Below are 27,075 nucleotides of genomic sequence, written 5' to 3' on the forward strand. Positions count from 1 at the left end.
TGCTCCCATGCTTGGCTACTTTCCTCTTGTCCAGCTCAGTTTCCTCCTGAGAAAGCAGACCTGGATGTAATCATTCCTGGTTAGAATAATATCACCCACGGTGCACTCATCCTGAGTTGCTCTTTAGGCAATCACTTTTTATTATTTTACTCCCAGTCCTGGTCTCTAGGACACATCTTTTTTTCATCAAGAAGGAATAGAGTTGGCTAGGGTTGACTCCAATCTTTTTATCTGTTTAGTCTCTTGTGTCTTCAGCCAGCAGAGAAAACCCTTATGAACAGCATTCTCATCTACAAAAAAAAAAAGTTTTTATACAAGTTATATGCACAAGCCTTGGGGCAGAGAATCTTGTTCTTGTTGCTAATTTCATTGCCTTTTACCTCGACCGTGTCTAAAAGTGATAGTTTGATACTTTTCAAACTCATATGCTGCTATATGTTCTGCGCAACACAAAAGGACAAAGTCTGAAATAATGTTCTATGAACTATATGATGCTTTCATGTGTTGTTGCATCCTTATTGATGCCTGACAGCTCCAATTCTCAGTCACTTTCATAAAATAAAATGTATCATTAAATCATCTTTTCACATCACATGGAGGAAAGAAAGTCAAATGGGTTTGAAGTAACATGAAGGTGAGTACATTATATCAGACTTTTTATTTCTGGGCAGATTATTTCTTGAAGATTCTTTTGCACCAGTCTTCGTGTCAGTTTCAGTGAACTGGAACACAGTAACGAAGAACAAAGAACAGGGTGGTTATTCTGTCAACAGCATAGTTACGTCTTGGTAATGTTTCACTGGCACAAGGTCAATGGATTTGGATTTTACGTCTTTATTTACCAGTCCTTAGATGAAGCGCTTTATGGAATTTTAGCTCACCTGTGTCACTAATGTCCCTACATAACAAAACCTTTACAGAGCTGTATTGTCACTCATGGTAACTTCATATCCATGGCAAAGTGAATATGAGCCCCTTGCGTTCAACACTATTTGTTCATCACCACTTGAAGCCAATAAAGCAAGCTTTCAAGCCTTTGTTGTTTCCCATGAGCAATTTCAGTTTTGCATCATTTTGTCCACAAACACACACACACACATATATATATATATATATATATATATATATATATATATATATATATATATATATATATATATACATATATAAATGTAAACACCATCCAATACAAATGGACCAGACTGGTGAAAAGAATCAATCTAGAGTGTTTAAGCAGTGCCAGTACAGTTTCACAACAGTCAAACATTGCAGGATCTATAGCAAAAATGTGTTTATACTTTCTAATTAGTGATTGTCCATACAAAGTTATTAAAGTACAGATTATAATTCAAAATACTTAATGCTACTAACACTACCATACTAGGAAACACTACTTAAGGCCAGTATAAATGTATTTTAGCAATACATTTATTTATTCAGCAAGGACACAATAAAATGATTAAACAGTGAAGGAATTATTGGAACAACTCTGTTGTAAATAATATGCACCACAAGAAAGATGGAGGTCATCAAAACTTAGTGTTTAATAAATCCACAAGATCCAAATCCAAACAGAAAGGTGAAGAACAACAACAAAAGTTTAGACAATAAATACCTGGCAAACTGAAGAAGCAAACACGAGAACTTAAATGCTAATGATAACAAGCCTAAGTGCACAAGCCTAAACAGAATGAGAAATCAATTACTGCAACAACAAAAACGTGAAAATTTCCAAACCATGTGTGTGAATTGTAAATTTTTATTTTACTTAATTTTTTTTTTACTTTTTATTCGTCAGGAACCTTGAAAAACCTATCACTGTTTCGAAAAATATTTAGCACCATCAGAATTATTTCTGAAGGACGTTGTGACACTGAATACTGGAGTAAAGGCTGTTGAAAATTTTGCTTTGTTATCGCAGGAATTTATTCCAATTTATTCCAACCTTTTTTTCTTTTTTTACACAATACTATTATTTTACTGTATTTTCAATGTAATAATTGCAGCCTTGTTAGACAAAAGTAAACTTTCAAAAAATCTTACCGACCTGAAACTTTTTAGCAGTAGTGTAATTCAGAAACACATCAAAATACTCTTCTACTTGATATCTGGTTTACTTTCTACTGAGCACTTAAAACAAGTTTTTCAAACATCTGATGCCATTTACATGGCAAACTGGCAAATCCAGTGACTAGTTCTTGCTCAAACTATACCACTGTATCTCACTGTACCAGCCTGGCTTCTTGTAAACCAGCTAGTTATATTCAAACTGCCTTTTTTCCAAGCAGTCAACAAACCACTCACTGAAATGCAGTCCATGAATCACACCTCCCAGGATTTGAACCCGGCAAACCTTTGGGATACAAACAGAGAACTTTAAGTACTACGTCACAGAGCCCCATGGTTAGAGTAACATGCCTTAGTAGTAATTCACTTTAACCACTGCCATTTCAACTGCAAAAACTAAAATATGATCTAACTGAGATGGCGTGTTTTTTTTAAACATTATTTCTAAACGTCCCTAGTATGGTACTTTATTTTGCTTGTTGAATGACAAACACATTCTCATTCAACTCTAGTGATATACAACACATTTTTCAGGGTTGTTTATTAAGTGTGGCACATGGATAATTCAGGTCAACAGCAACCATAAATATACAGACTCCACACTAATTTGGCCTCATTACTGATTATCTCCTACTGTCAGCAAAGACAGAGACATTCAGAAACTCACTGTGTACTGATGAGCTCTAAATGGTGGTCTGGCAAAGTGCTTCATTTTTCTGGGCAGTAGAGCTGATTGCATGAGCTCAAACTAATGTGGAACATGGAATAGTTTAAAATAGTACTGAGAAAATAAGTACTGTAGAGAAAATTTTTTGCAAGTTTATGAATAGTATTAGTTATAATAATACCAGACAAATGGGATTAGGTAATTGGCTAAAATTAAAGCAAGCCAATGTATTAACAAGCCATTAACAAAAATAAGCAAAGAAAACAAAAAGAACACCTAAAAATAATGCACTGTGTGTGGAACTGAAATATATATAGAAACAATATTGTTTGCAATAATTCAGTCATAGTCAGTATCAGGGTTTGAATCCCTATTGGTTGTGAGAGAAGAAAGCTAAAAAGTGATTGAGTACACTGAAGCAGAGGACACTGAAGTGCTTTCCTAGCAGGTTAATATACTCAACCTAAACTCATCCTATAATCAGACACACACACACACACACATATCATAAACATTAAAAAAAATAAGGGAAATGGACAAGTTAAGCTGTCACATTGTGAATGCACTCTCTGTAATAATGTACTAAAATAAAATAAAATAATAAATAAAAATAAAAATAAAAATCACAATGAATAACTTAAGCATAAATTGGGAGTGGACATTTACACCAAGACAAAGGTAAATGATATTTACACGGAATGTAAACAGTAGATAATATTTAAACCATTTAAACCCAGAACAAATAGCCACAAATAGCCTCTTGTTTACACCAAGTAAATGTTAAATGCCATTCAGACAAAGTGTAAATACAAGTAATGAACTATTTGTACTAAAGTTAATAATATGGACTGATGGAATGCGTTTGGGAAAATAACCTTTGCTAACAAGGTTGACTATTTGCACAGCAAAAAGATACTGGCTAAAGGGTTCCCTCTCTCTGGAATTTATATTTGTTAAATGATAGAGGTTTATATTAATGCACGATTTTTAAGAAATGTTGAGAGTTTCCTTTAATTTAGCAGTTTCTCATCATCAAAACATTTTTACTGACCAAATTCAGATGTCATTTAAAAAGTAAAAAACAGACAGACCATAAGATAAATAATAATTAAAAAAATAATAATAATAAAAAAACAGCTTGTAGTGGTGTAAAAAGTAGGTGAAATCACTGTTTAGACTAAAGGTTGGTTTACTCTGCCTCAACTAACACCAACAGGATTAATAAACTTCGGAACACAGTTAAAGAAATTTTAGACATAGTCTGAGAGCCAGTGGCGGCTCTAGACAAATTTTACTAGGGGGGCCAAGGAGGGGCCAGTGTTTAACCAGAGGGGCACATTAAAAATGGCAACACATTTTATTTAAATGTAAGGCAAATAAATACAAAAAGTAATTATTGAAAAAATCTATACAGTAATTTTACACAATTACTATTATAGCCTACTCTTATAAAATTCAATCAGGCAATCATACATTTCACAATATAATATTTATATATGAATGTCAAGAATTCAGAAGTGTATATATTTATAATGCTTACACTACACTACAGAGAAATAATATACAAATAAATTATGCTTATTTTAAATGTGTTGTGCAGGCTAAAAATATAGTAAGCTTTTAATAATCTTTCAGTGCGCAAAACCATGATAATATGAAATGCTTCAAAACTTAGCTCACAAAGTGATTTTAAGCATTCATAGTCAAATCCATGTTGAAGTGTTCAATGGATTTTTGTTGCAGTGTCTCTCTCTTTCCAGTAAAACCAAAAAAGGTAACACTTTAGAATAAGGTTCCATTAGTTAATGTTAGTTAATGTATTAATTAACATGAACAAACAATGAATAATACATTTATTACTGTATTTATTCATCTTCGTTAATGTTAGTTAATGGAAATACAGTTATTCATTGTTAGTTCATGGTAATTCACAGTGCATTAACTAATGTTAACAAGCACAACTTTTGATCTAAATAATGCATTAGTAAATGTTGAAATTAACATGAACTAAGACTTATAAATGCTGTAGAAGGATTGTTCTTGCTTAGTTCATGTTAACGAAAGTAGTTAACTAACATTAACTAATGGAACCTTATTCTAAAGTGTTACCCAAAAAAAGATGCAAAAACAAAGTCCTCAACACTTTTTGCTCCATGACTGTTTATTTACAGCACAGCAGACAAATGTGAACCAAACAAGGTATTGTAAGTACATGGCCATGTACTTACACTCTGAATTTAACTGACACAATGTTCGGAAATGTTTGCTTTTCTGCAGATCAAGAAAAAAATGACTATAAAATTAGTTCGCGAATCATTTTGAGTCAGATCGCTACTTCAGAGGGGTTTCGCGAATCATTTGAGTCAGATCGCGACTTCAGAGCGGGTTCGCGAATCATTTGAGTCATTTGAGTCAGATCGCTACTTCAGAGAGGGTTCGCGAATCATTTGAATCAGATCGCGACTTCAGAGCGGGTTCGCGAATCATTTGAGTCATTTGAGTCAGATCGCTACTTCAGAGAGGGTTCGCGAATCATTTTGAATCAGATCGCTACTTCAGAGCGGGTTTACGAATCATTTGAGTCAGATCGTTACTTCAGAGCTGGTTTACGAATCATTTGAGTCAGATCGCTACTTCAGAGCGGACTCGCGAATCATTTGAGTCAGATCGCGACTTCGGGAATCATTTGCGTCATGTCAGTCAGATCGCGACTTCAGAGCGGGTTCGCGAATCATCTGAGTCGGATCGCGACTTAAGAGCGGGTTCGCGAATCATTTGAGTCATTTGAGTCAAATCGCGACTTCAGAGCGGGTTCGCGATTCATTTGAGTCATTTGAGTCAGATCGCGACTTCAGAGCGGATTCGCGAATCATTTGAGTCAGATTGCGATTTAAGAGCGGGTTCGTGAATCATTTGAGTCCAGTGGCGTCTCTAGACAAATTTTACTAGGGGGGCCAAGAAGGGGAAAGTGGTTAACCAGAGGGGCACATTAAAAATGGCAAGATATTTTATTTAAATGTAATGCAAATAAATACAAAAAATAATTCTTGAAAAAAATCTACACAGTAATTTTACACAATCTAAACATGTTAATAAAAACAAATTACTATTAGTACTTTTATAAAATTAAATCAGGCAATCATACATTTCACAATATAATATTTATATATGAATGTTAAGAATTCAGAAGTGTATATATTTATAATGCTTACACTACACAGAAATAATATACAATTAAATTATGCTTATTTTAAATGTATTGTGCAGGCTAAAAATATAATAAGCTTTTAATAATCTTTCAGTGCGCAAAACCATGATAATATGAAACGCTTCAAAACTGAGCTCACAAAGTGATTTTAGAACTTTACGGCTTTTAAAACGTGTGTGATCTAACAGGCACAAGCGAGTCTTTTAAAAACAGCAACAAACATAAAATACAAATACACAAAATAAAAGTCATTTTATGCAAATCCACAACCTTTTTATCTACAGATCAAGCATTATAATGTGAGTATATAATATTGGAGAGAGTTTTACCATCCATCCTGCTGTAAATGGACGAGGTGCGCGCTATTTGAATACTGAATGGAGAATGATTGACAGCCGCAGAGCAGGGAAAACAAGGTTTCCGTAAACTTTTATTTAATGTAAATAGTCTTCTGTCCATAACATTAAGCTGTGGAATTGCTTCAGGTGACCAAGTCACCCAAACTGATGTGAAAAAAAATGGGAGGCGCCGAAAAGCGCGATGTTTGCATCCCTGAATATGATTAAGTTCCAAGTGTTTGGGTGCGCTGAACTAATAGACCCCTTTTGCGCGGACGTCACAGGTACGTCACGGCGCTAGCTGGAGGCAAAACAAACGGAAAACTGGAGGCGGCTAATACAAACCAACACAGGGTCGGCTACTCAAGGAACTTAAAATGTCGTCTTGTTGTGTTGTTGGTTGCCAGAATCGACGGAGAACATTTTATATACATTGTTGTGATTAATTGTTACCAGAATTTAAGAACATGGTAAGAAAGAATAAATACAGAAAGTTTATAATTAATTTGCAGTCTTCAGAATTTTTATTTCTAGAAAATATTTACATCTTAATAATAATTTTACTGTAATGTCACTCTTTATTTAATCTAAGGATTTATACGCCCTCAGTTTCTCTTTACTATACACGCTCGGTTTCTCTATCAGGTAAGTGTAACGTAGACTAACCATGTTCCGTACACTTTTCGCTATTCACCGCACGCCAGTGACCACTCCTCCGTTGTAAAAAGACATACAAGCATGCTTGTGTGCTCATTCTCCGGGGGAATACCTATTACACAGTCTACACTTTGATTGATGTCTTTAGGACCAATAGTTTTTGAGAAAACTGGGGAAAAGTACCACCTCCGGAAGTGTACGGAAGATGATGGGGGTTAACGGTGTTCCGTACAGGCTTATAATGATGTTCCGTACAGCGCTTATTACTTGATTTTATCGGCGAAAATGGACATTTAACCTATCAAAAGTGAGCTGTTTATTTATTTTAACTGCAAGAAAACATAATTCCAATAAATATCAAAGATTATTACCTTTTTATTTGATCAAAATACAAGTTGCTTTAATAAAGGGCGCATGCGAGTTAGGCATGATTGTGTCGTGATATTAATTATGACATGTGAGTTAAGCATGAACTATGTGAAAGGTTAGAGAACATAATTTCCTTATCTTTCTGAAGATGCAGAAAACGAGAAGGGCACTGATTAATAAAAAAAAAAAAAGGTTAACCAATGTGAAAACTTCATAAAGTAAGAGATCTCTGCCGCCAGTCTCAGGTGAGGGTGACTAAGTGGTTATCGCCCACAATCGATGCTTAAACACTCCCATTTCAAAGCATTTATTCAACAAAAAGTAATATATTTCACAATTTGTGATAACATAATATTCATTTAATAAAGGCTGTAGTACTGTGAGAAACATAAGTGGAATAGAAATGTACATTTTCGCTAGTCAAGTTGTCTTCCTCCCAAGCTGAAGTTTTGAAGTAAATCTTCCCCACTGTCCATTTTCAAGCGCGGTGGGCGCAACGAGCAAACTTACTCAAATATTACTGAAACAAACAGCGGATTGGTCTCTGTTTAGATCGGGAGTGAAAGAGAGAAACATAAGGATGACACAGATATATAGTTTATGTACGAACTGTAATTATTTATTCTGCAATCGGCGCTAAAACGTCACCTGTACGGAACATCGTTTTGTACGGAACATGGTTAGTCTACGTTAGATGTCAGGCCACTCAATCGGAGGTAATCCTGTCAGATCGTCCATCCAATGAGTGATTGTGTACGGGTCGACCAATCTGGTTCCGTCCGTTAAAGTTAACTTTTTCAAATAATTGTCGCGGTCCCGGACAGTGAGTGACCTTAAATATTCAGATAAAGCAGATATATTCAGATTTTCTCCAGCCATTGTTAAAAAAACAAGCTAAGAAAACTCGCTAGCTACCGTTTGTTCAAGTGTTGAGGGGAATCTTTCTGCCTCCAGCTAAGCCCCGCCCACACAAATACGTCACCTTGTTTACCAACTGTAAAAGGGTCTATTTACCCGTGTAGAACGTTGCGTCACATTAGTTCCGCTTTTGGCGCTCGCATGTAAAATCATATTACTTTTTTTTTTTTTTTTTTGCACGGGGGGGGCCACGGACATGTCTACAGAGGCATGGGCCTCCCTAGGCCTCCGTGTAGAACCGCCACTGCTGAGAGCTCTCAGTCCCTCCATTGAAAACCTATGTACGGTATACTGTCCATGTCCAGAAAGTTAATAAAAACATCTTCATAGTAGTCTATATGACATCAGAGGATCAGTTAGAATTTATTGAAGCATCGAAAACAGAGGGACAGAAAGTTCTTGGACTAAATCGAAAATATCTAAAACTGCAGGTGTGCCCATCAGCCGGCTCGCACACCTGAATTTACGTCGCTTGAGGCTCTGGCTCCGGGATGATCCTCAACACTTTTGGTCTCCTAGGCGATGGCTTATTGGTCATGGCAGGCCCTTGCGCTCCATCAGCAGTGGGCTCAAACCGTAGCTCAACAAGAAAGGTGGTGGTAGGCTGGGCTCCGGGTTGTCCATAATAACTCAATTGGGAAAATTTAAAACAAAACGTGGGGAAACACATCACACTACTTTCACTTTGCGGTCCGGTCTCCCTTCAAGTTACGGTGAGATAAATGCACAAAGAACATGAAGACGAATGCAAATAGTCCTTAATCAATCCACAAAAGGGTAAATCCAGAACAGAACATACATGAGACACATGTAGGGACATAGTAGACTAAACAGCAAACAGTGAACAGAACACAACTTAAATAAGGGTGTCAATGATTGACAGAGAGTTGAGGAGGATCAACTAACGATGACACAGGTGAACTGACTAACAATCAAACATGGGGAAAAACTAGACCACACTGAGCGCATGGGGAATGAAAACACAACAAAACAGTCCAAGGGTGTGATAACATGAAATGTTAAAAATCATAGATAGATAGATATACAGACAGACAGATAGACAGAGAGATAGATTTCTTTCACAGCAGATAAAAAAAGTTCAATCATAATTTGCTTCCAATTCACTATTGTTACAAGCTCGATCCTGGTGCTAAACTTTGAGGTATTTATTTTCACAGTGCGAATTAAAAAGTTATGGAGCCACATGCGCTTTTAACACTCTGGTGGATGGATGGGGGTAGAAGTCTCAACTCACAATGACCTCTTCAACTGAACAGGGGTCCTTAACATTTGTCAGGATTCTTTGCACTGTTAAAACATCAGCCCTTCCTCATTCATATTCAACTCACTGAAAAGCAGGTCATGACACAGCTAGCATTGTCCTTTTTTGAGTTCAAGTTTGCAAAGTGGCATCTGCACCACGTGGCTTTCTGTTATGCGTATGTAATTGCACAGCCTTTCAACTGCGAAAGCACAAAACGGGACCGTCGTCTCCCAAAGCAGGTGTGAACGATGAGCACTGAAGTGTAAATGCTTTAATGAGCTACCCTCTATTACGGCTGCTACATCGTCTGTATATATCTTCTTGGCCAATGTCTCTTTTAATATTTTTTTAAATACTATTTGAATCAAAATGTTGACTTTGTGGAATAAAAAAAAATAATAATAAATAAACTTTAGGGTATGTTTCTCACATCTTTAAGAAAACTTCTCATATCAAATAGATGACATTAAATTTCAAGCAACATGACTAAACATCACATCAACACCAAAGAACACACCCACCCTTTCAGCACAGTTGTGTACCAGATGGAAGTCATAAACTTTTCTCTCCACTTTCTCACTTTCTCTTTCCAAGTATTTTTGAGATGCATCATTTCAAACAAATAATGCTCTGCTACACTGTTGTCTTACTATCCATAAGATGCAACCCTTTCTCAGGAAATTCCAAATACCTTAGTAAATTGAGACTTCTGTTTTTTTCCTAAAACAGAGGTGCTTTGTGTGAATGTTTCTCTTAGAATGTGCTGTCTCGGGGCATAGCTGACCTATAAACCACGGTGTAACTAAAGGCTTCTGTGAGGCCCCTCTCTGCCCACTCACTGACAGAAGCCTGAACCTCACATCACGCAAGCATGACTTGAATAGTGTTGTTCTCTTGATACCAAAACTTTTGTTGATGCTATTTATATTTATACTTGGTTTACATTAAACAACATTTAAAGGCCATGTTGCAGGTTAACCACCACTTTCAATTAATGGGTACATAAATCACTCAAGATATGTTTATTATTTTTAAAATGTCCCAAAAATGGTCTTAAAGACCTATTTTTTAAGTTTTTGGTATTAACGTTTTTTTACGCAACTCGGTGATGACGTCACGTTGGGGAGAAGTCGAGGAAAGGTAGCCTCAGCCCAGTATGATGCCGCGTTCTAGGCAGCCCGTAACCCGTGTTTTTCCAACCTCAAACTCGTGAAAGTGCACTGGAACGGCAAACAAACCCGTGACTTCCCACCCGTGAACTCGTGTCTCATACTAGATCGATGTACTCCGAGTTCCGAGGTCGCACAGCACACGAAACAACGATGACAGCCCCTACGAATAATACTGCCTACGGATGCAGTGTTTGTGCAAGTGGTACACGTTGAAAAAATGATTTTAGGTCAATGTAACTTCGCAAAAAAAAAAAAAAATCTAGTTACAATTCCTTGAGCTCAGAAAGTTTGCCATAACTTGCCTGGAACGGTACAAACTCTTTAGTAGTGGTATGAAATAGTGATTACGAGCTCACAAACCTGCCTGGAACGCAGAATCAGAACTATAGCAACTGACTGGGATGAGGAAGAGGTGGCAAGAACCAACATGTGTGATGGCCCGCAGCCGTGTAATTTCGATTGAGGAATTGCCAAGAACTGATGTCCGTCAAAGGTGATTAAATGCATGGTCCAAGGAGAATGAGTGGAGAGTTGGTGAAGTGCCCTGGTGAGTTGCTATTATTTAGCATTGCAGCAATGAGCACTGGAGCCAGTCTACGAGCAGCAGTGCACAATAACGACACACACACACACACACACACACACATATATATATATATATATATATATATTTTTTTTTTTTTTTTTTTTTTTTTTTCTGTCATTGAGTAACCAGTGAAAAAAAATCAACATTTTCTTTATATCTAGTGGCAGTGATCATGACATTAGTTCAGATAAGTACCGGTAACCTTTGTCATAGTGTTGTAGAACTGGTAAACTTTGTCTTTGTCATCTAGAAATAGAAGGCATCATGCTAACTATATGGACATTTCTAAGCGTTTATCTCTCCCTCCGGTGAAAATGTTGTAGCCGCGTGTGTGTCACTGTGTTTGGCAGGTGCTTGTATGAGTGCTGTCCCAGGGAAACTGCACTGAAAAGCTTGTGCTGTAGGGGAAGTGAGTGCGCTTGGGTCGCTGTTGGTCGATATCTCTCTATCTATCTGTCTGTCTATCTATTTATCTATCTATCTATCTATCTATCTATCTATATATATGTATTTATTTATCTATAATCTGCGCTATCTGAATACTCTCGTTTACTACTCGTCTCTCTCTAGTCATTCTCAATGCTCTTAAGGCGGGCTTTGGTAAATTCTCTCCCCAACGTGATGTGATGCAATGCATTGTGGGGGAAAGGAGACCGCTGTAAGATAGTACCTACTTTTTCGTATTATATTCCGTTTTGTGATACCCAACAACATAAAATGCAATGGATAACAGTTTAAATGTTTATTACCAACAAGCAAATTGCACAAATTCGTTAAAAAATTTACCTTGCAACACGGCCTTTAAAAGGATAACATTCTGATTTGCTAATGATGTCTGTATTTTGTTTCTATGTTTCGCCACGGGATGTAAACTAGGATTTAAACAAGCTCCAGTCTGGATCCAGAACACCTGAGAAGAGATGATGCTGACCCTCAGAGGACCCCAGATGATGCTAACCTTGAATCAACAAACAGAACTAACAATTATTGCTAAATGTGTGACTGAATCATATAATAACTTAATAATATTGATAGTTCATCGTCTAGCTGACTACGTCTTGTATTATTATTATTATTTTTTCTAAAATCCTGTCAAATGTGCACAAACTACTAGCTACTACTAAATATTGTAGAAACATAATTTTCTGTAAAGTTGCTTTGTAACGATTTATTTTGTAAAAAGCGCTATACAAATAAACTTGAATTGAATTGAATTGAATTTGTTTTGGCGGAGGAAGACATTTTAAAGAATGCTGGCATTGAAACAACATTGGACCCAATTAATTTCACTGTATAGACAAAAAACACTGATACATTTCTCAAAAATCTTTGAAAAAAGAAGGAAAGTCATACAGGTTTGGAATGACATGAGAGTGGGTAAATAATGAGAAAATCAGAATTATTCGGTGAACAAGCCGATTTAATTTAATGTGCTCATCACATCATGATGTGAATTATTCTTAATTTAAACCAATGCCACAATCTAAGGAAACTCCCACAAATAAATTAAATTCATTTTACTAATTTTGGAGTGCTCTAGCTTACTCCTGAAATATTGATGTTCCTCATTTGTAAGATGCTTTGAACAAAAATGTCTACTACACAAATAGTACCGGTAAATTCATTACACACTTCTACTCTTGATCTCTGTAAATCTTACAGCAATTGTGTTTCTCTTCCAATGAAATGTGAACATCTAAACTAAGGCTGCATTTACACTGCAGGTCTTGATGCCCAAATCCGATTTTCTGACTATATCAAATTTTTTTGACGACCCCCTTACATCATCTTTTAAAAGTGTCCCATATACGATTTTTGCATTTACACTATACACTGCTGAAACTACCAAAGTGGATGTTCTGACCCAGAAAAGGAAGTAAAACAGAACGAAATACAATGGATGCAGATGCAAATAAAATTATATAGTGTTTTGCTTTCCACAATATTTTGAAAAGTCAACAAAAACATCCAGCAAAACATTTGTCTCGTACGGTGGAGAAAAAAAAAAGAGTAGCCCTTGTTGCAGCCTGGGCAAATTTTGTGCCTATAATAAGTCATGTGATCTCAGTTGGTGGTGTCCACTTGAGTTGACGTCACTTTTTTAATGATGTACGACTCGCATTTACTGGGGAATATCCGATTTGTCTGCTTACATGGCACACGCAAATCCACTTATCCGATTCATATCCGATTTATTATCACATATGAATGAGGCCTGAATCCGATCTGAGAACATCAGAATCCATGCTTCTTCTTTTTTTCCGCTTACTCGTTCACCGGTCATATCCGATCTGTGCCACATGAGAGGAAAAAATTGGAATTGGGTCACTTGAACCATGCAGTGTAAATGGGGCCTAAGAAGCATCATCGTCATTATTGCAAGCACAGTGTGCACATAAACACAATGGGCTGGGACACTCTGAAGAACCCCTAACAATTCAGCACTTTTTGACTGTACTCACATAATTTACTTACAGATTAGACAAAACTGTTTAACACCGAAAATACTGACTATTAGCAGATGTGTGCAATTTGGGCAGGGTTAAGCATGAGAAAAGTATAGCCAATACTGTAGTTCTGATTGATGAAATTTTTTCCATTACATATCAGATTCTGGTAAAAAAAAAAAAAAAAAAAACAGCAAAGATGACTGCCCATGCACTGTTAGGTGTTTTTAGGTCAATATGGGTTAACTAAATGGGGCAAATCATGCAAATAAATAGTTAAAGATAGCAAATGTCCTGGTTTTGAAGTGTCCTGTGTGTTGTATTCTTTCTTGTTAGTTCCTCCCCATTTACAGGTAATCGTCAATGACGGAAGAGCTGTGCAGGAAGTAAACTTTTAATGGTGATCTTTGAGAAAATGTTTGAACCCACTCCGGAACAGCTCTACTTCCAACCATCTGTTACAATTTCGGGGGAGTTTGAGGCCAGATCTGTCTGTTTCTATAGCAACACTCTGTCGTTTTACTTAAAGGGGGGTTTGAAGTACTTTATTTTTTTCACCTTTTAGTCGTCAAGTACTTGCCTTACTACACTATCCTCCTTTTACCTTCTTTGAAACAGGAGATTCACCACCACCCCCATCTAACACAAGGGTGAAACAGCACAAAGTGCCCAACCCCCATCTACTGAATTGTACCCCAACCCCCAAATGGCTAAGCACTTACATCCCCGCCAGGCAGAAGCATACTTGTCTAGCCAACCTTCTTATCTGTTTTAGAGCTTAAATGAGTGTGTTGACTCTCTTTTGATCTTAAAAGGAACTCACTTCCATTCCAAAATTCCAAAAAGGCAGGACCATCACAGTTCTAAATAGTACAAAAACACACCATATAGCACCAGGGCTATTTTAATTAATTATTAAGATTTTCCTAGATCAGAAAACAGGTGTGAAGTCTGAGGGACCTGTAAAGGCATTTAATGTTACAATAAAGTATGTATAGTAAGTAAAGCACAAATTAGGCATAAAGGGATAGTTCACCCAAAAATTTTAATTGGATGTTTATCTGCTTACCCCCCAGGGCATCCATGATGTAGGTGACTTTGTTTCTTCAGTAGAACACAAAGAAAGATTTTTAACTCGAACCGTTGCAGTCTGTCAGTCATATAATGGAAGTGAATCGGAATCACGGCTTTGAGACTCTTTGAAACATAAAAATCTAAACCAAATGAAACCCTGCAGCTTGTGACGATACATTGATGTGTAAAGACACGAAATGATTGGTCTGTGCAAGAAACTGAAGAGTATTTATATAGTTTTATCCTCTGATTCACCGCAATGTCCAAACTGTCCAGAGCACGTTCGCATCTTCTTCTTCAGTCGGTGCATGATGCGTCTTCTTGTTTTACGGCGGATCGCAGACTTATAAGTGCATTACCACCACCTACCTCTCAAGTGGACCATTGACACTCCTATCTGAGATTGTAGATAGAGTGTCAATTGTCTATTTGAGAAATAGGTGATGGTAATGCACTTATAAGTCTGCGATCTGCCATAAAGAAAAGAAAAGAAAAAGATGCATTACGCGCCAGCTGTTGGCTCAGGACGTGCTCAGGACAGTTCATTGTGGTGAATCAGAGGTAAAAAAACCAAAATAAATACGGTTCAGTTTCTTGCACAATCCGATCGATCCATGCCTTTACACTAGGGCTGGGCGATATGGTTTAAAAAAAAAATCTCAGATTTTTTCACACCAAACCCGATTTTCGATTTTAATCTTTTTTTTTTTCTATTTAAAAACAAACTACAACCGAGAAAGAAATTACTCAAAACAAATGTACTCTTTATTTTGTTCTGATTTTCGCTTATGCAGTTTAATCTAATTTTCCCACACAATGCACCTTCAAAATAAATTAAAATATAAATAAAAAATAAAATTGTGTGTTCCTCTTTGATAAAACACTTTTGGTTAAATAAATGTAACAAAAATGACAAAATTAGATCTATTACAAAAATACATACTTGTCACAGTGGTATTCATAAAGTGAATCCCTGAAATTGTAGTTTGTTTTTTTGCAGGTGTGTGTGAACTGCGGTCTTGTTCTCTTCGTTGAGAGGCACACACCTCCCACTCGGAGTCGGCTGCATGCCTCGGTTTAAGATGCTGGAATAAATTTGTTGTGCTGCTACATTTGGTAGCAACGGCTTTTAAGCACACTTTGCAGTGTGCCGTTATTTGTTCTGTGTCTGACACTAAAAAAGCAAACCAATTCCAAACAACGGATGAAATGGTCCCTTCTTTGAAACGAGCTCTGCGATGTTAACTGTCATGTTGTCTGTGTGCGGCTGTAAGTAAAGCGGGGGTAGGGCGAGCCCACTCTGAACTATGGAAGCCTAATGGGCCTTTCACACAGGACGCGGTATGCGCGGCGCTTGCCGCTGGGTTCAGCGTTGCCCTTCAGATACAACGCAATTTGCGCTGCGCTATGGTGTAGGCAGAGTTTTAAAAACTTTTAGCGGGAGCTCTTTCATAGTCTGTTGTTCCTCCTTTCGGTCAGCAGCAAACATGTATCTGTCCCGTTGTAAGAAGCGAGCGATAGCGCTAGTCCTGCTGATGAGAATTAAGAGAGAAGCAAGGAATAAGAGGCTGTGGGTACGACCTCAAACTTGTATCGTACAGCTCAGGAAATTCTGACACACACAGTACTAGCCGTTCATCCATTTTGATTTCCGTGCTTGTTTGGATCCCCCGATTCTATTGGTTGCGCTGGTAATCGTCACAGAGTGCAGCAGCAAAAGTTGAACTATTTTGAACTTTGACTGCAGCTTGCGTGTGCGCAAGCACGCAAATGATGCACTCCGCTGCGCTTGTGCTTTGGTCGACGCAGCAACAAAACGTCCATGCGCGGCGCAAGCCATTGAGATGAATGGGTTTTATAGCGCAGCAGCGCGCATACCGCGTCCTGTGTGAAAGGCCCATAAGGGGAGAGCCGGTGGTGGAAGTTAAAGAGAAAACCGATTTTCATTAAAAACAAATCGCCCTTAACGTCAAATTCGATAAAATCGATTTATCGCCCAGCCCTACTTTACACATCTATTTATCATCAAGAGCTGCAGGGTTTCTTTTGGTTTTGTTTATGTATGTTTTTTTGTTTTTTTGTTTTTTACTCTAAAAGCCGTGATTCCCATTCACTTCCATTATTTGACTGAACATTGCGTGGTATGACTTGGCTCAGCATGGCTCAGTATGATACGGTACGGCTTAGCACGGTTTGCTTTTTTACTGCAGTTCAGTACCGCTTTAGAGCAGGCGAGATTATTCACATGTCATTATAGTTACACTGCCTCTACAGCAATGACTCCTTAAAAAATTATTTCATTCTATAATGACCCATCAAGATCTTGCTGGAACCGCCCCTCTGCTATCAACGAGAAAAACATCTGAACTTCCCCAACAGACAATTACATTTTTTGTTTTGTTTTGAAGGCTCATTTAAAACAATTGTGTTCGGCCCTTCACTGGCTGTCATTTAAATCTAGCTGTTCTTTTGTTTTTTTGTCGCAAGTTCAGTGATGCAGGTAGTTTACACATCCATGGTTCACTTGGATCCTCAACCGAGGTGATACTAAAAAAAGTATCAAGTACCAGGTACTGTACCCAGTGGAAAACCCCCCAAGAGTGAACCGTAATGAGCAGTATCGTGCAGTGAAAAAGTGCCAAAAGTCACCTACATCTTGGATGCCCTGGGGGAAAGCAGATAAACATCAAATTTTCCTTTATGGATGAACTATCCCTTTTAATGACACAGGTGGTGTCGTTAACAGCTGTTGGTACCTGATTCTACTTCCCTGCAGAACTATAAATTAAGCTCTAACAACTACGTCTATGTTTATGGCGTTAGTTAATTAACTGCATTAAATAGCACCATGACTGCAACTGAAGGTGTTTAGGCCATTTGTGTTTATTAAACAATAACCAACCTCTTGAAAAACTGCAGTGGAGGTTACATTTATGATGCAAGTGATTAGATCCACAGATGTTTTGTATATGGAAGTCTGTTTTCTTGTCAAAATTGTTGTGGGTAGCAATAAAAATACCATGAAACAAACCACATTAGACAGTTGCATTTATCTGACTGGCAGGCTATCAGATTCTTCTATGAACCAGCACTTTAAGAGATTTATTTTAAATAGATTTCTAAATTACTCTGGCAAAAGAAAAAAAAAGGTCCCTCTGCCAAAGAATCTTCTGTGAAATTACCACTGGTCTATAGTTAACAGAAACGGATGCATAGCATAGAGAATATCAATACAAAGGCTCTCGCTTGACATTTTGTTTAGGGTCGATTATATCTTGAATATTAGTTTGTAATGAAAGCTCAGCCTCAGTTATTCTGTGGATATAGCAATGGGATATAAAGTATGAAGTCTGCGATTTCTCTGTTTTAAATATTCAGTAGTATATTTAATTGTTGTTATTTTTTTTCCCAAGAAAACAGGTAAGCATGAACTCATGAATGGGCCATTCACCATGCTCTCTGTTCTTTCCAACAACGAAGCACTTGAACAAACTCATAATAACAACTTCAGAAGTATGATGTTTCCAACATAGCACATGAAGGCAGCATTAATTCCTGAGTTTTAATGTATGTTTACCACAAAACTATGATTGGCAGATCACTAAATCACAGAAATGGAATACAGATAAGCCTGTCATGAATCCTTTCAAGACTTGTCATTCCCACACTGCTGACTACTGCAAAAACTAGACATGGGTAAAGCATGCTGCAAACTGCTTGTGGTCAAGTATTTCCAGATCTTTTTACTGCTGCTGGCATCTGTGCTCACCCCTTGCATAAACATGCTTGCCTTGACAATTCTAAGCACTACTAGCTATCCTGCATCTTGAGAGTTGTACAGAAATGACTGATTATAGAATTACAAGATGCTTAAAAACATTAATGTCTGTAGCACAAACAATCCGAGATGTGACACATTTAACACTATACAACATTAAAACAAAGTCTCAACCCTAAAAATATGAGGAACAGTAATACTGCTGTTTGCCCATTTAAACACCACTAATAATACTTAGTATTGTATTGATAGTAATGCAAAATTCTGGAAAAGATCACATTAAGTGCTAACTCAGGCTACATAATGAGCTGCACCTGGATTGCATTTTAAAAGAATGCCAGACAGAAAACTATCTTTCTGTTAAATCACACTTGGTAGTGTTGAATATGATTCGCTCTGTTAAAAACATACCCAGAAAGGGAAGCCCCCCTTAAAGCCTCATGCTGAAGAAAACGCAATAGAGGAAAGATCTTCAATAACAACAACTTCCGAGCACCATCCTCGACAGGAAAAGGGAAAGCTGTTGGTTACATACAATGACATGTTATGTTCAAGCAGTGTTTAAACAGACATTTATTAGACAAAAGTTATTTTTTTGCTAAAAAGGTGTTCATGGACATTGGAATATCCATTTAATATATTAAATATATAAACTTTTTTTAATCATCAAAGGAGTGTTTAAATAGCCCTTAGAATTGGAATTTAGTTCCTTTACCAACACAATTGTTTGTGTGCTTGACAATAAATTTCTTGCTTGTACAAATCATGCATTCAGAAAATGAATAGTGGCATGACTGAGTTGTTGCACTATAATCAAAACTGTCATCACATGACAAACTGATGGAAAAAGTTTTGCATCTAAACACGAGTGATTTATTATCTAGTTTGGACTTTTTCCTTAGTCTATTGTCTGGTCCAAAGTGAAAACAAATGACAAAATAGTTGAAAAAAAAAAAAATAGTTGCAATGGTGTAAACCCCCACATTAACAATAGCTTATTGAAAATAAATGTGGCAACAGAAAACTGGTTAAACAAACTGGTTTTCGATGACTTTTTAAAAGTTGGTGACGTAGTAAGGAACTGTAAAATATAAAGTCAACAAAAAGCAATTCTGTATTACTTTTACATTCACCCTTGTAATGTCATAAGAAACAAGTACTGCATTTGGAGTAGCTCGCCCAAAAATGAAAAGCCTGTCATCATTTACTCACCCTCATGTCATTCCAAACCAATAAGACTTTCTTCTATGGAGCACAAAGGAAGATATTTGCATGTAAAGATCTGGATCAAAGTAGTTGATTATTTTGATTACTAGCCATAATCTGACTACTCAACACATTTTTATGCCAATTTGAAACTATTTTACATTTTAGCAAATTAGTGGCTAATTCGTATGACATTGACTTTCCCAATGTGCTTACGCCTCACTGATGTTAAGATTTAGATGTGGATTAGGGACCTTCATGTTTAGTTTATGTACATTTACGCTCTAATTACACCATACAGATTTACATGAAATCACCTTCTCATAAAAGTTTTCTTATAAGATTGGGTATGTGTTTTTACTTAGATTAAGACATATAGCCATTGTTTCCATCCAATAATCAAATAACAATTTTATTTTATTTATTTTTTTGCACTTTAACGTTTTATTTGGTGCACCATTTTCATGCTACATATTAAAATTGTTAGTTTAAAAAGCAAAACATTAAACATTGAAAGAATAAATCTTCTGAATGCAACATGCATACTTTAGTAATGATCCATCCATCACTATGAATCTGTGACGTTACAGTTACAAATAAAAGCCCCCATTAACCGACACTGAAAATCAATAATATGGGGTACATGCTGCCACTTAAACAAGTAATCATGTAATGTGTTATTTTAAATTCAGACTTCTTTTTTCTTCCAAAAAACTGTGATGGGGTGCAAATCAAGCATATAACAGTGGAGTATTAGCTAAAAAATAAATAATTTCTATATTAGACTTAACTATATCAAATTTCATACTAAATCCTGGGGGTGGGGTACGCAAGCGTAAGGCGTTCCAGACAGCCTCTTTGTTTCTGAAGCTATATGAATCCCACAACGGCATGTGGTGGGCGCACATGATGAAATAAACTGAATGGGTTACGACGAGTGTGGCTTTCATCGTCAAAGATAGCTGAGGGATGTGGTGATATTTCAAGCGTTCGTACATATTCTTACGAAGGACTGAGGAAAAGTGTGAAAATCGATTTAACGAGGTATGTTTTCTTCCCGCTCCTCAACCGACTGATATTCGCCAGTGACGCGGCCAACGGATTTTTGGTGACATCTCGCGCATACACAACAAAATAGCTGCTTCTTTTGCCAATTTCTGCGTTATCGATTGTTGGGTTGGAAGTATATGCTCGTATTTTTCCACTAACAGCACCATTGGTGTTGAATTGGAGTCTTTATCTGGTTTTCTAAGGGACTGTCGCGTCTTTCTTGCGTCAGTCGGAGAACAATAGTAAACTTAGGACTGGATGGACATTTTCGTTTAGACGTGGAGGAATAACAGACAAACCGTTCGTAGCTGTACGACGAAACGCCTTTCTGTGGTAGATATTAAAGAGTCATCGTGTTCTTCTGGAAGTGGCGTTGAAACGGAGACACGCTGCTTGTTTGGGATGTTGGCTTTTTCCCAACTCCGAGAGGAGCAAAAAAGATTTACCTCCGCTAAAAGCGCGCCACTGTTCTCATCGACACGGTGCAAAAATCCACCGATAAGTTACAGATATTTTACCATCTTAAATCTCTCGGCTCTAATCTCGTTTTTGACGATACACAATTATTTGAATCCAGTTGTTTTACTATTGTTTGCCGGCATAAATTAAACTACTATTGAAAGTGATCTTTACTTATCCCTTACGAAAAATAACCATGGTTTTATTATAGTAAAACCGTAGTAACCCATGTTTTTTTTTTTGGCGTATTGACTCCCATTTGTCTAACCACAGATTTACTACATATACAGTGGTTAAACTATGGTTAATATAGCAAAACCATGGTTAATTTTAGGTTACCATGGTTTAACTATAGTAACCATGGTTTTTTGGTTTCATTTGTAGTAAAACCATGGTTAATTTTCGTAAGGGATGTTTTATACAAATATGCTTTCTACGTGGTCACGTTTATTGGTACTTATTTACCTACAGTTAAATTTATTCAAAATTATTGGGTTCTATATATTCTCTAAACTTCCTTTGTTAAAGATTCAATAACTAAGAAACATGAGTATTGAAAATATATATACATCTCAAACCTATTACCGGTATCTACAAATCTCTTTTTTTTTTATGGTCATGGGTCAACAGTGGCTATTAGTTATTTAATCAAGATTATTAAAAAGAATAGTTTCAGTAAAAGCCCTTTATTTTGTTTTAAACGCCACAATTGTCCACCAGATTGCCTAAGTAGTTGAAAAAAACTCACATTTTGTGAACTTATAAGTTAGTATGGGATAAGTGACCACCATGCTTTATTTTGAAATAGCCAGTCAAAAAAGATGTGCATCATAGAAGTTAACTTGCAACAAATGCACGTTAAATGTGGTGATTCTGCATCAAACTGCTCCTAAGTTTCTTAGACACTGATATGTTGTTTCGAGGTAAGCACCAGTCTCCTGTCCTTTCCCCAGAGCTGATGGAATCTGGACTGGAACGATAACTACTTTCTCAGATGTCTCCACAAAGCCACTCTGTTCTTTCTCTTAATGTTAATGTCTGACGTGGTTAGTGGTTCCTCTGTGTGGTGGTGCTGCTTGACTTAGGACGTTAGGGTTGAAGTGTTGCTGAGGGGCTTTCAGTCTTTTAAAAACCTAAAGGGATAGGTCATGCAAAATTAATAAAAAAAAAAAAATTCATACTAGGAAAGTCAGTGGCTGAGATGGGGGTGGGGGGTACTCTTCCTTTGACGTTCCCATTTACAGTTATCCAAGTCCAATTCTTCTGGTCTTTTAGTTTAGAATCTAACTCCTTTTTTTTTTTCTTTTTTTTTTCTTAATCTCTTTCCATCCTGATTATGCTTTTTATCTGTGCTTGTCTTTGTCTACTACATCAATGACCATATCTTTCAAAAAGTGTGCGTGGCCATCCAGTCGTAAGATTACACCTTTATAAGATCTCCAAGATAGGTAGGTGTGTGGGGGGGGATGGGGGGGTTGTAGGTGGGGCCCTGCTGATGTGTAATTTGAGGGCCAACTGGGCACCAGCTGTGGAATGTCGCCAATGACAACCACACAATTATACTGCTGCCAGCAATCGGATATGACCCTTTGTACAGAGTACAAATTACAGTGATTTGAAGCCTTTAAATGGCACTCATAGTCCGTGTTCTCTACCACAACAGCATGTCCTTCACTTCATGCAAGTGTCTCTAATAAACACTTGGACAGAAGTTGTGGCCATTAGCAGCATGTCACCACCAGTATCCATTAATCTTTTGTTTTTTTAATTTAGGCTTGGACTGGCGTGTAAGTCAAGGTTCTCATGGTTGTGGAAACGGATAAATCAAGTAGTTTAGAATCTACTTTGGAGGGTCTTATTGGAGACATGTTATACTTCAATACTACAGTATACTAATCAATTAAACTGTTTCTCTATTAAAGCTAAAATCTAATTTGCCAGCACTGCTTTGAAAAGACTCATCCACTAATCAAGAAAAGAAAGTCAAAGAAACTCTTTGGTCAATAATACGGGAACACTAGAAAGTCTCTACAGATGTTTTGATAAATTCACTCACTGAACTTTGTGGAAAAATCCAGTCAAAGCCATGCCTGAAGTGGCTTTTGTTTTCTCGAAGGAGTCTGTGTGGATTGCACAGTTTGATTAGACTGGCAGATGACCCCCATCCTCACTTTACTCTTAAAGTAGCTGCACTCCAGTCTGTGACCAAACTATTGTCAATTGGTTGCCCAAAATGGGAAAATGAATTTCTTTCTTTGTGTCATGAGACCCATGCTCTAACTGAATGATTTAATAAATACGTGTTACACACTAGAGGTCAGATAACACTCAGTTGGTAAATGCCTCATGCAAATAGTTAAGATGAATTATTTTCTCTTTTTTTCTTTTTCAATAGCTGACTTGTTTATGAGAACTTGATAGAAAAGTGTCCTTTTAGCTCCATCTAGTGGATCTTTCTGGTTAATCGAGCCTTTTATAAAAGGCTTCTAGAAACTTTTTCCTGAGAGTAAAGCACCTCATTCAGATAGTTCATTGACATTATGCTCCGATGCATGGAAAGCTGTAAATGTCTTGTTCATGATTTGGAGTTCTTAACATTGAATCAGCACCTCATCAACTTTTGTCAGTTGTTGTAGGCAGGTAGGCCATATCCATGCTATATTTATTACTGGATGAAATTTACAGTTTTTTTCTCTTTTTGGTGCTGTTTTCAATTTCTAACAGTTAGTGTCTTGTTCTCTTGCAGGGCTGAGGCAGTGGTTCTTCTTGAAGCACGATGAGCTGGAGCTTTCTTACACGGCTGTTGGATGAAATCTCCAACCACTCCACCTTTGTGGGCAAGATCTGGCTCACATTACTTATCATCTTCCGCATTGTGTTGACCGTTGTGGGGGGAGAATCAATATACTACGATGAACAGAGCAAATTTGTGTGCAACACCCATCAGCCTGGTTGTGAAAATGTCTGCTATGATGCGTTTGCACCACTCTCTCATGTAAGGTTTTGGGTTTTTCAGATCATTTTGATCACAACCCCCACTATTATGTACCTAGGCTTTGCAATGCACAAGATCGCTCGTATGAATGATGATGAGTACAAGCCGAGTAACCGGAAACGCATGCCCATGATTAAACGCGGAGCTAACCGTGATTATGAGGAGGCTGAGGACAACGGTGAGGAAGATCCCATGATGATGGAGGAGATCCTGCCTGAGAAAGAGAAAGCTCCTGTGAAGCCCGCCCCTAAACACGATGGTCGACGGAGGATAAAGAGGGACGGGCTTATGAAGGTGTACATCCTTCAGCTTCTATCTCGGGTTGTTTTCGAGGTTGGTTTTCTCTTTGGCCAGTATATCCTGTATGGTTTTGAGGTCGACCCCTCGTATGTGTGCACTCGCAGCCCCTGCCCACACACGGTGGACTGTTTTGTGTCACGTCCTACGGAGAAAACGATCTTCCTGCTGATCATGTATGCCGTGAGCTGTCTCTGCTTGTTTCTCACGGTGCTGGAGATTCTTCATTTGGGCCTCAGTGGAATCCGTGATGCTTTTCGGCGACGCACGCACAACCACAGTGCCGCACGCCCCCGTGACGCCATATGCAGACAGGTGCCCACAGCACCACCAGGGTACCACACTGCACTGAAAAAAGACAAGCTCTCCATGGGACTGAAACCAGAGTATAACTTGGACTCGGGTCGGGAGTCTTTTGGTGACGAGTCGTCATTGCGAGATATTGACCGCCTGCGTAGACACCTAAAACTGGCCCAGCAGCATCTGGATATGGCCTATCAGAATGGGGAGAGCAGTCCTTCACGCAGCAGCAGCCCAGAGTCCAACGGCACTGCTGTAGAGCAGAACAGACTCAACTTTGCACAGGAGAAGCAGGGAAGCACATGTGAAAAAGGCAAGACGGAAACATTTCACAATAGCTTTAAAAAAAAAAAAAAAGGAAACATTATATGTATGTGTGTGTCTATATCACTTGTAAAAATATGTATACTGTATTTTTCGGACTATAAGTCACACCTAAGTTTGTCGCATCAGTCCAAAAATACGTCACGCTGAGGAAAAGTCGCATTTATTTAGAACCAAGAGAAAACATTACCGTCTACAGCCCTGAGAGGGCGCTCTATGCTGCTCAGAGCTCCTCAGTGCTCTTGGTTCATGTCAAATTAATTCGCATAAGTCGCACCTGACTATAAGTCGCAGGACCAGCCAAACTATGAAAAAAAATTGTGAATTATAATCTGGAAAATACGGTACTTATGTAAAATTTTGTTTTATAGATGCAAATATCTCTATATTTAGAATTGATCTATTCTGTAGTTTAATGAAGTGTATGCACACTTTGTGTTTGAATATGTATGTGTGTTTGTTTAAAAATGTATTTTGTATTTTTGCAAGTATAATCTAAATTTGTGATTATTTAAATTTGTCTATAAATATATTTTTTGTTTTGTTTGAGAATGAAGTTCAAATTCGAGACCAATATTTGCATGCTTTCTCAGAATGAACATGTGAGTTTTAATGAGTTTTCTTTTTTCTCTCTCTCTTTCATAGGGATCCATGCTTGATGGAGAACCATAAACTATCATCTGCTTTTCTGTGCAACAGAGTGCCCCACCTGTGGTTGGCATGGATCATTTTGAAAAGCAGAAAGTGTCTGTATGTCCGTGTTGTGTATCTTATGTTTGGCTGCTGAACATTTTGTGAACCGAGTGGATCATGTGTGTTCTTCCGCACACTGGTGAATCTGTAAGAATGTTGTGCAGTATTATGGCAAGTGTATGCAAAGTTAAAACCTCAGAAAGCAGCATCTCACCAGCCAGTTATACTTGACATCAGCCAGTCTGCCGGATACTCCAAAGTGACCAAAAGCTAGTTAGAAAGATGGTTGTTATACTCCTCAGTCACTAGGAGACTCTGCAATGTCTCATCTCTCTCTCTCTCTCTTTTTTTTCTTCATAGGGAAAGTGAGTTGTGGTTCTTCCATTTGTTTACCACACTTCTTATGAAGTGCCAATTGTGCATCTCAAAAATGCCTTAAACTGGAGTTTACATATCTTTGCCATTCCAGAATTAGATGGATGAGCCAGTGTAAAACCACATCAGTTATGTAGTTTAGTGTGTTAAGTACAGTTCTGTGTTTTGAGTAGTGGACCACGAGTAGTGTATGTTTATGAACAAAATGGAAACCTGGAAAATGCTTGAATACTTGTGAATCAATTATTGATCTACAAAGAAACTTTTGTTATTCTATTTGCATATTTTGTGTATTTTACCTGTATATGAGAAGTACTTTGGTTACTATCCCTTTTATTTTGAATAAGCTTTTTTTGTAGGCTACAATTTCAATCTTATTTGTTTGCTTTTTGTTTACTTCTCTTTTCTGAGGCTTTAAACAAGTTTGGCTTTTGTTTCATTTGACCAACCATTAGAAAGGCAAACTCATGTTTTCAGAGAATGTCTCCACAGTTAAAAGACCTAATATAATAGATTATTTTTAGGTTAGTCTATCATTTTGCCTCCTTTATGCAAATGAAAATCATAAGTTGGTCCAAATGCAGTTTACACTGAATAGCAATAAGGTCTCAGAATTAAAAGCCATAGAGCCTAATGTTTTGTACATGGTACCAATGCAATCTTGTTGTTCTGACACCGTTTAATTAACTCATGTCTGTTAACAGCCAGGTTTTCCATCTTTTGATACATTTCTCCAGGATCATCTCAATTTTCTATATTTTCTAAGGATTTTTGTAAGGTTTTTTTTAAGTATTTTATAATCTAAATAAACAATTGGTTAAAAAAAATGTA

The 27,075-nt window shown here is 37.4% G+C and overlaps 1 protein-coding gene and 1 long non-coding RNA gene across 2 annotated transcripts; one reads left to right on the forward strand and one right to left on the reverse strand.

Moving 5' to 3' along the window:
• Positions 1-43: 43 nt before the first annotated feature.
• Positions 44-24,000, reverse strand: LOC113108293 (uncharacterized). Its single transcript, XR_003292771.1, has 3 exons — positions 21,101-24,000; positions 18,957-19,065; positions 44-290 (listed from the first exon to the last, which is right to left on the reverse strand). It is a non-coding gene; the product is annotated as an uncharacterized LOC113108293 (long non-coding RNA).
• Positions 20,611-27,075, forward strand: LOC113108292 (gap junction gamma-1 protein). Its single transcript, XM_026271242.1, has 3 exons — positions 20,611-20,795; positions 24,007-25,165; positions 25,822-27,075. The coding sequence occupies exons 2-3, from the start codon at positions 24,037-24,039 to the stop codon at positions 25,833-25,835; spliced, it is 1,143 nt and encodes a 380-aa protein (XP_026127027.1). The 5' UTR covers positions 20,611-20,795; positions 24,007-24,036; the 3' UTR covers positions 25,836-27,075.

Source organism: Carassius auratus, chromosome 9 (genome assembly GCF_003368295.1).
Source record: "Carassius auratus strain Wakin chromosome 9, ASM336829v1, whole genome shotgun sequence".
NCBI lineage: Eukaryota > Metazoa > Chordata > Actinopteri > Cypriniformes > Cyprinidae > Carassius > Carassius auratus.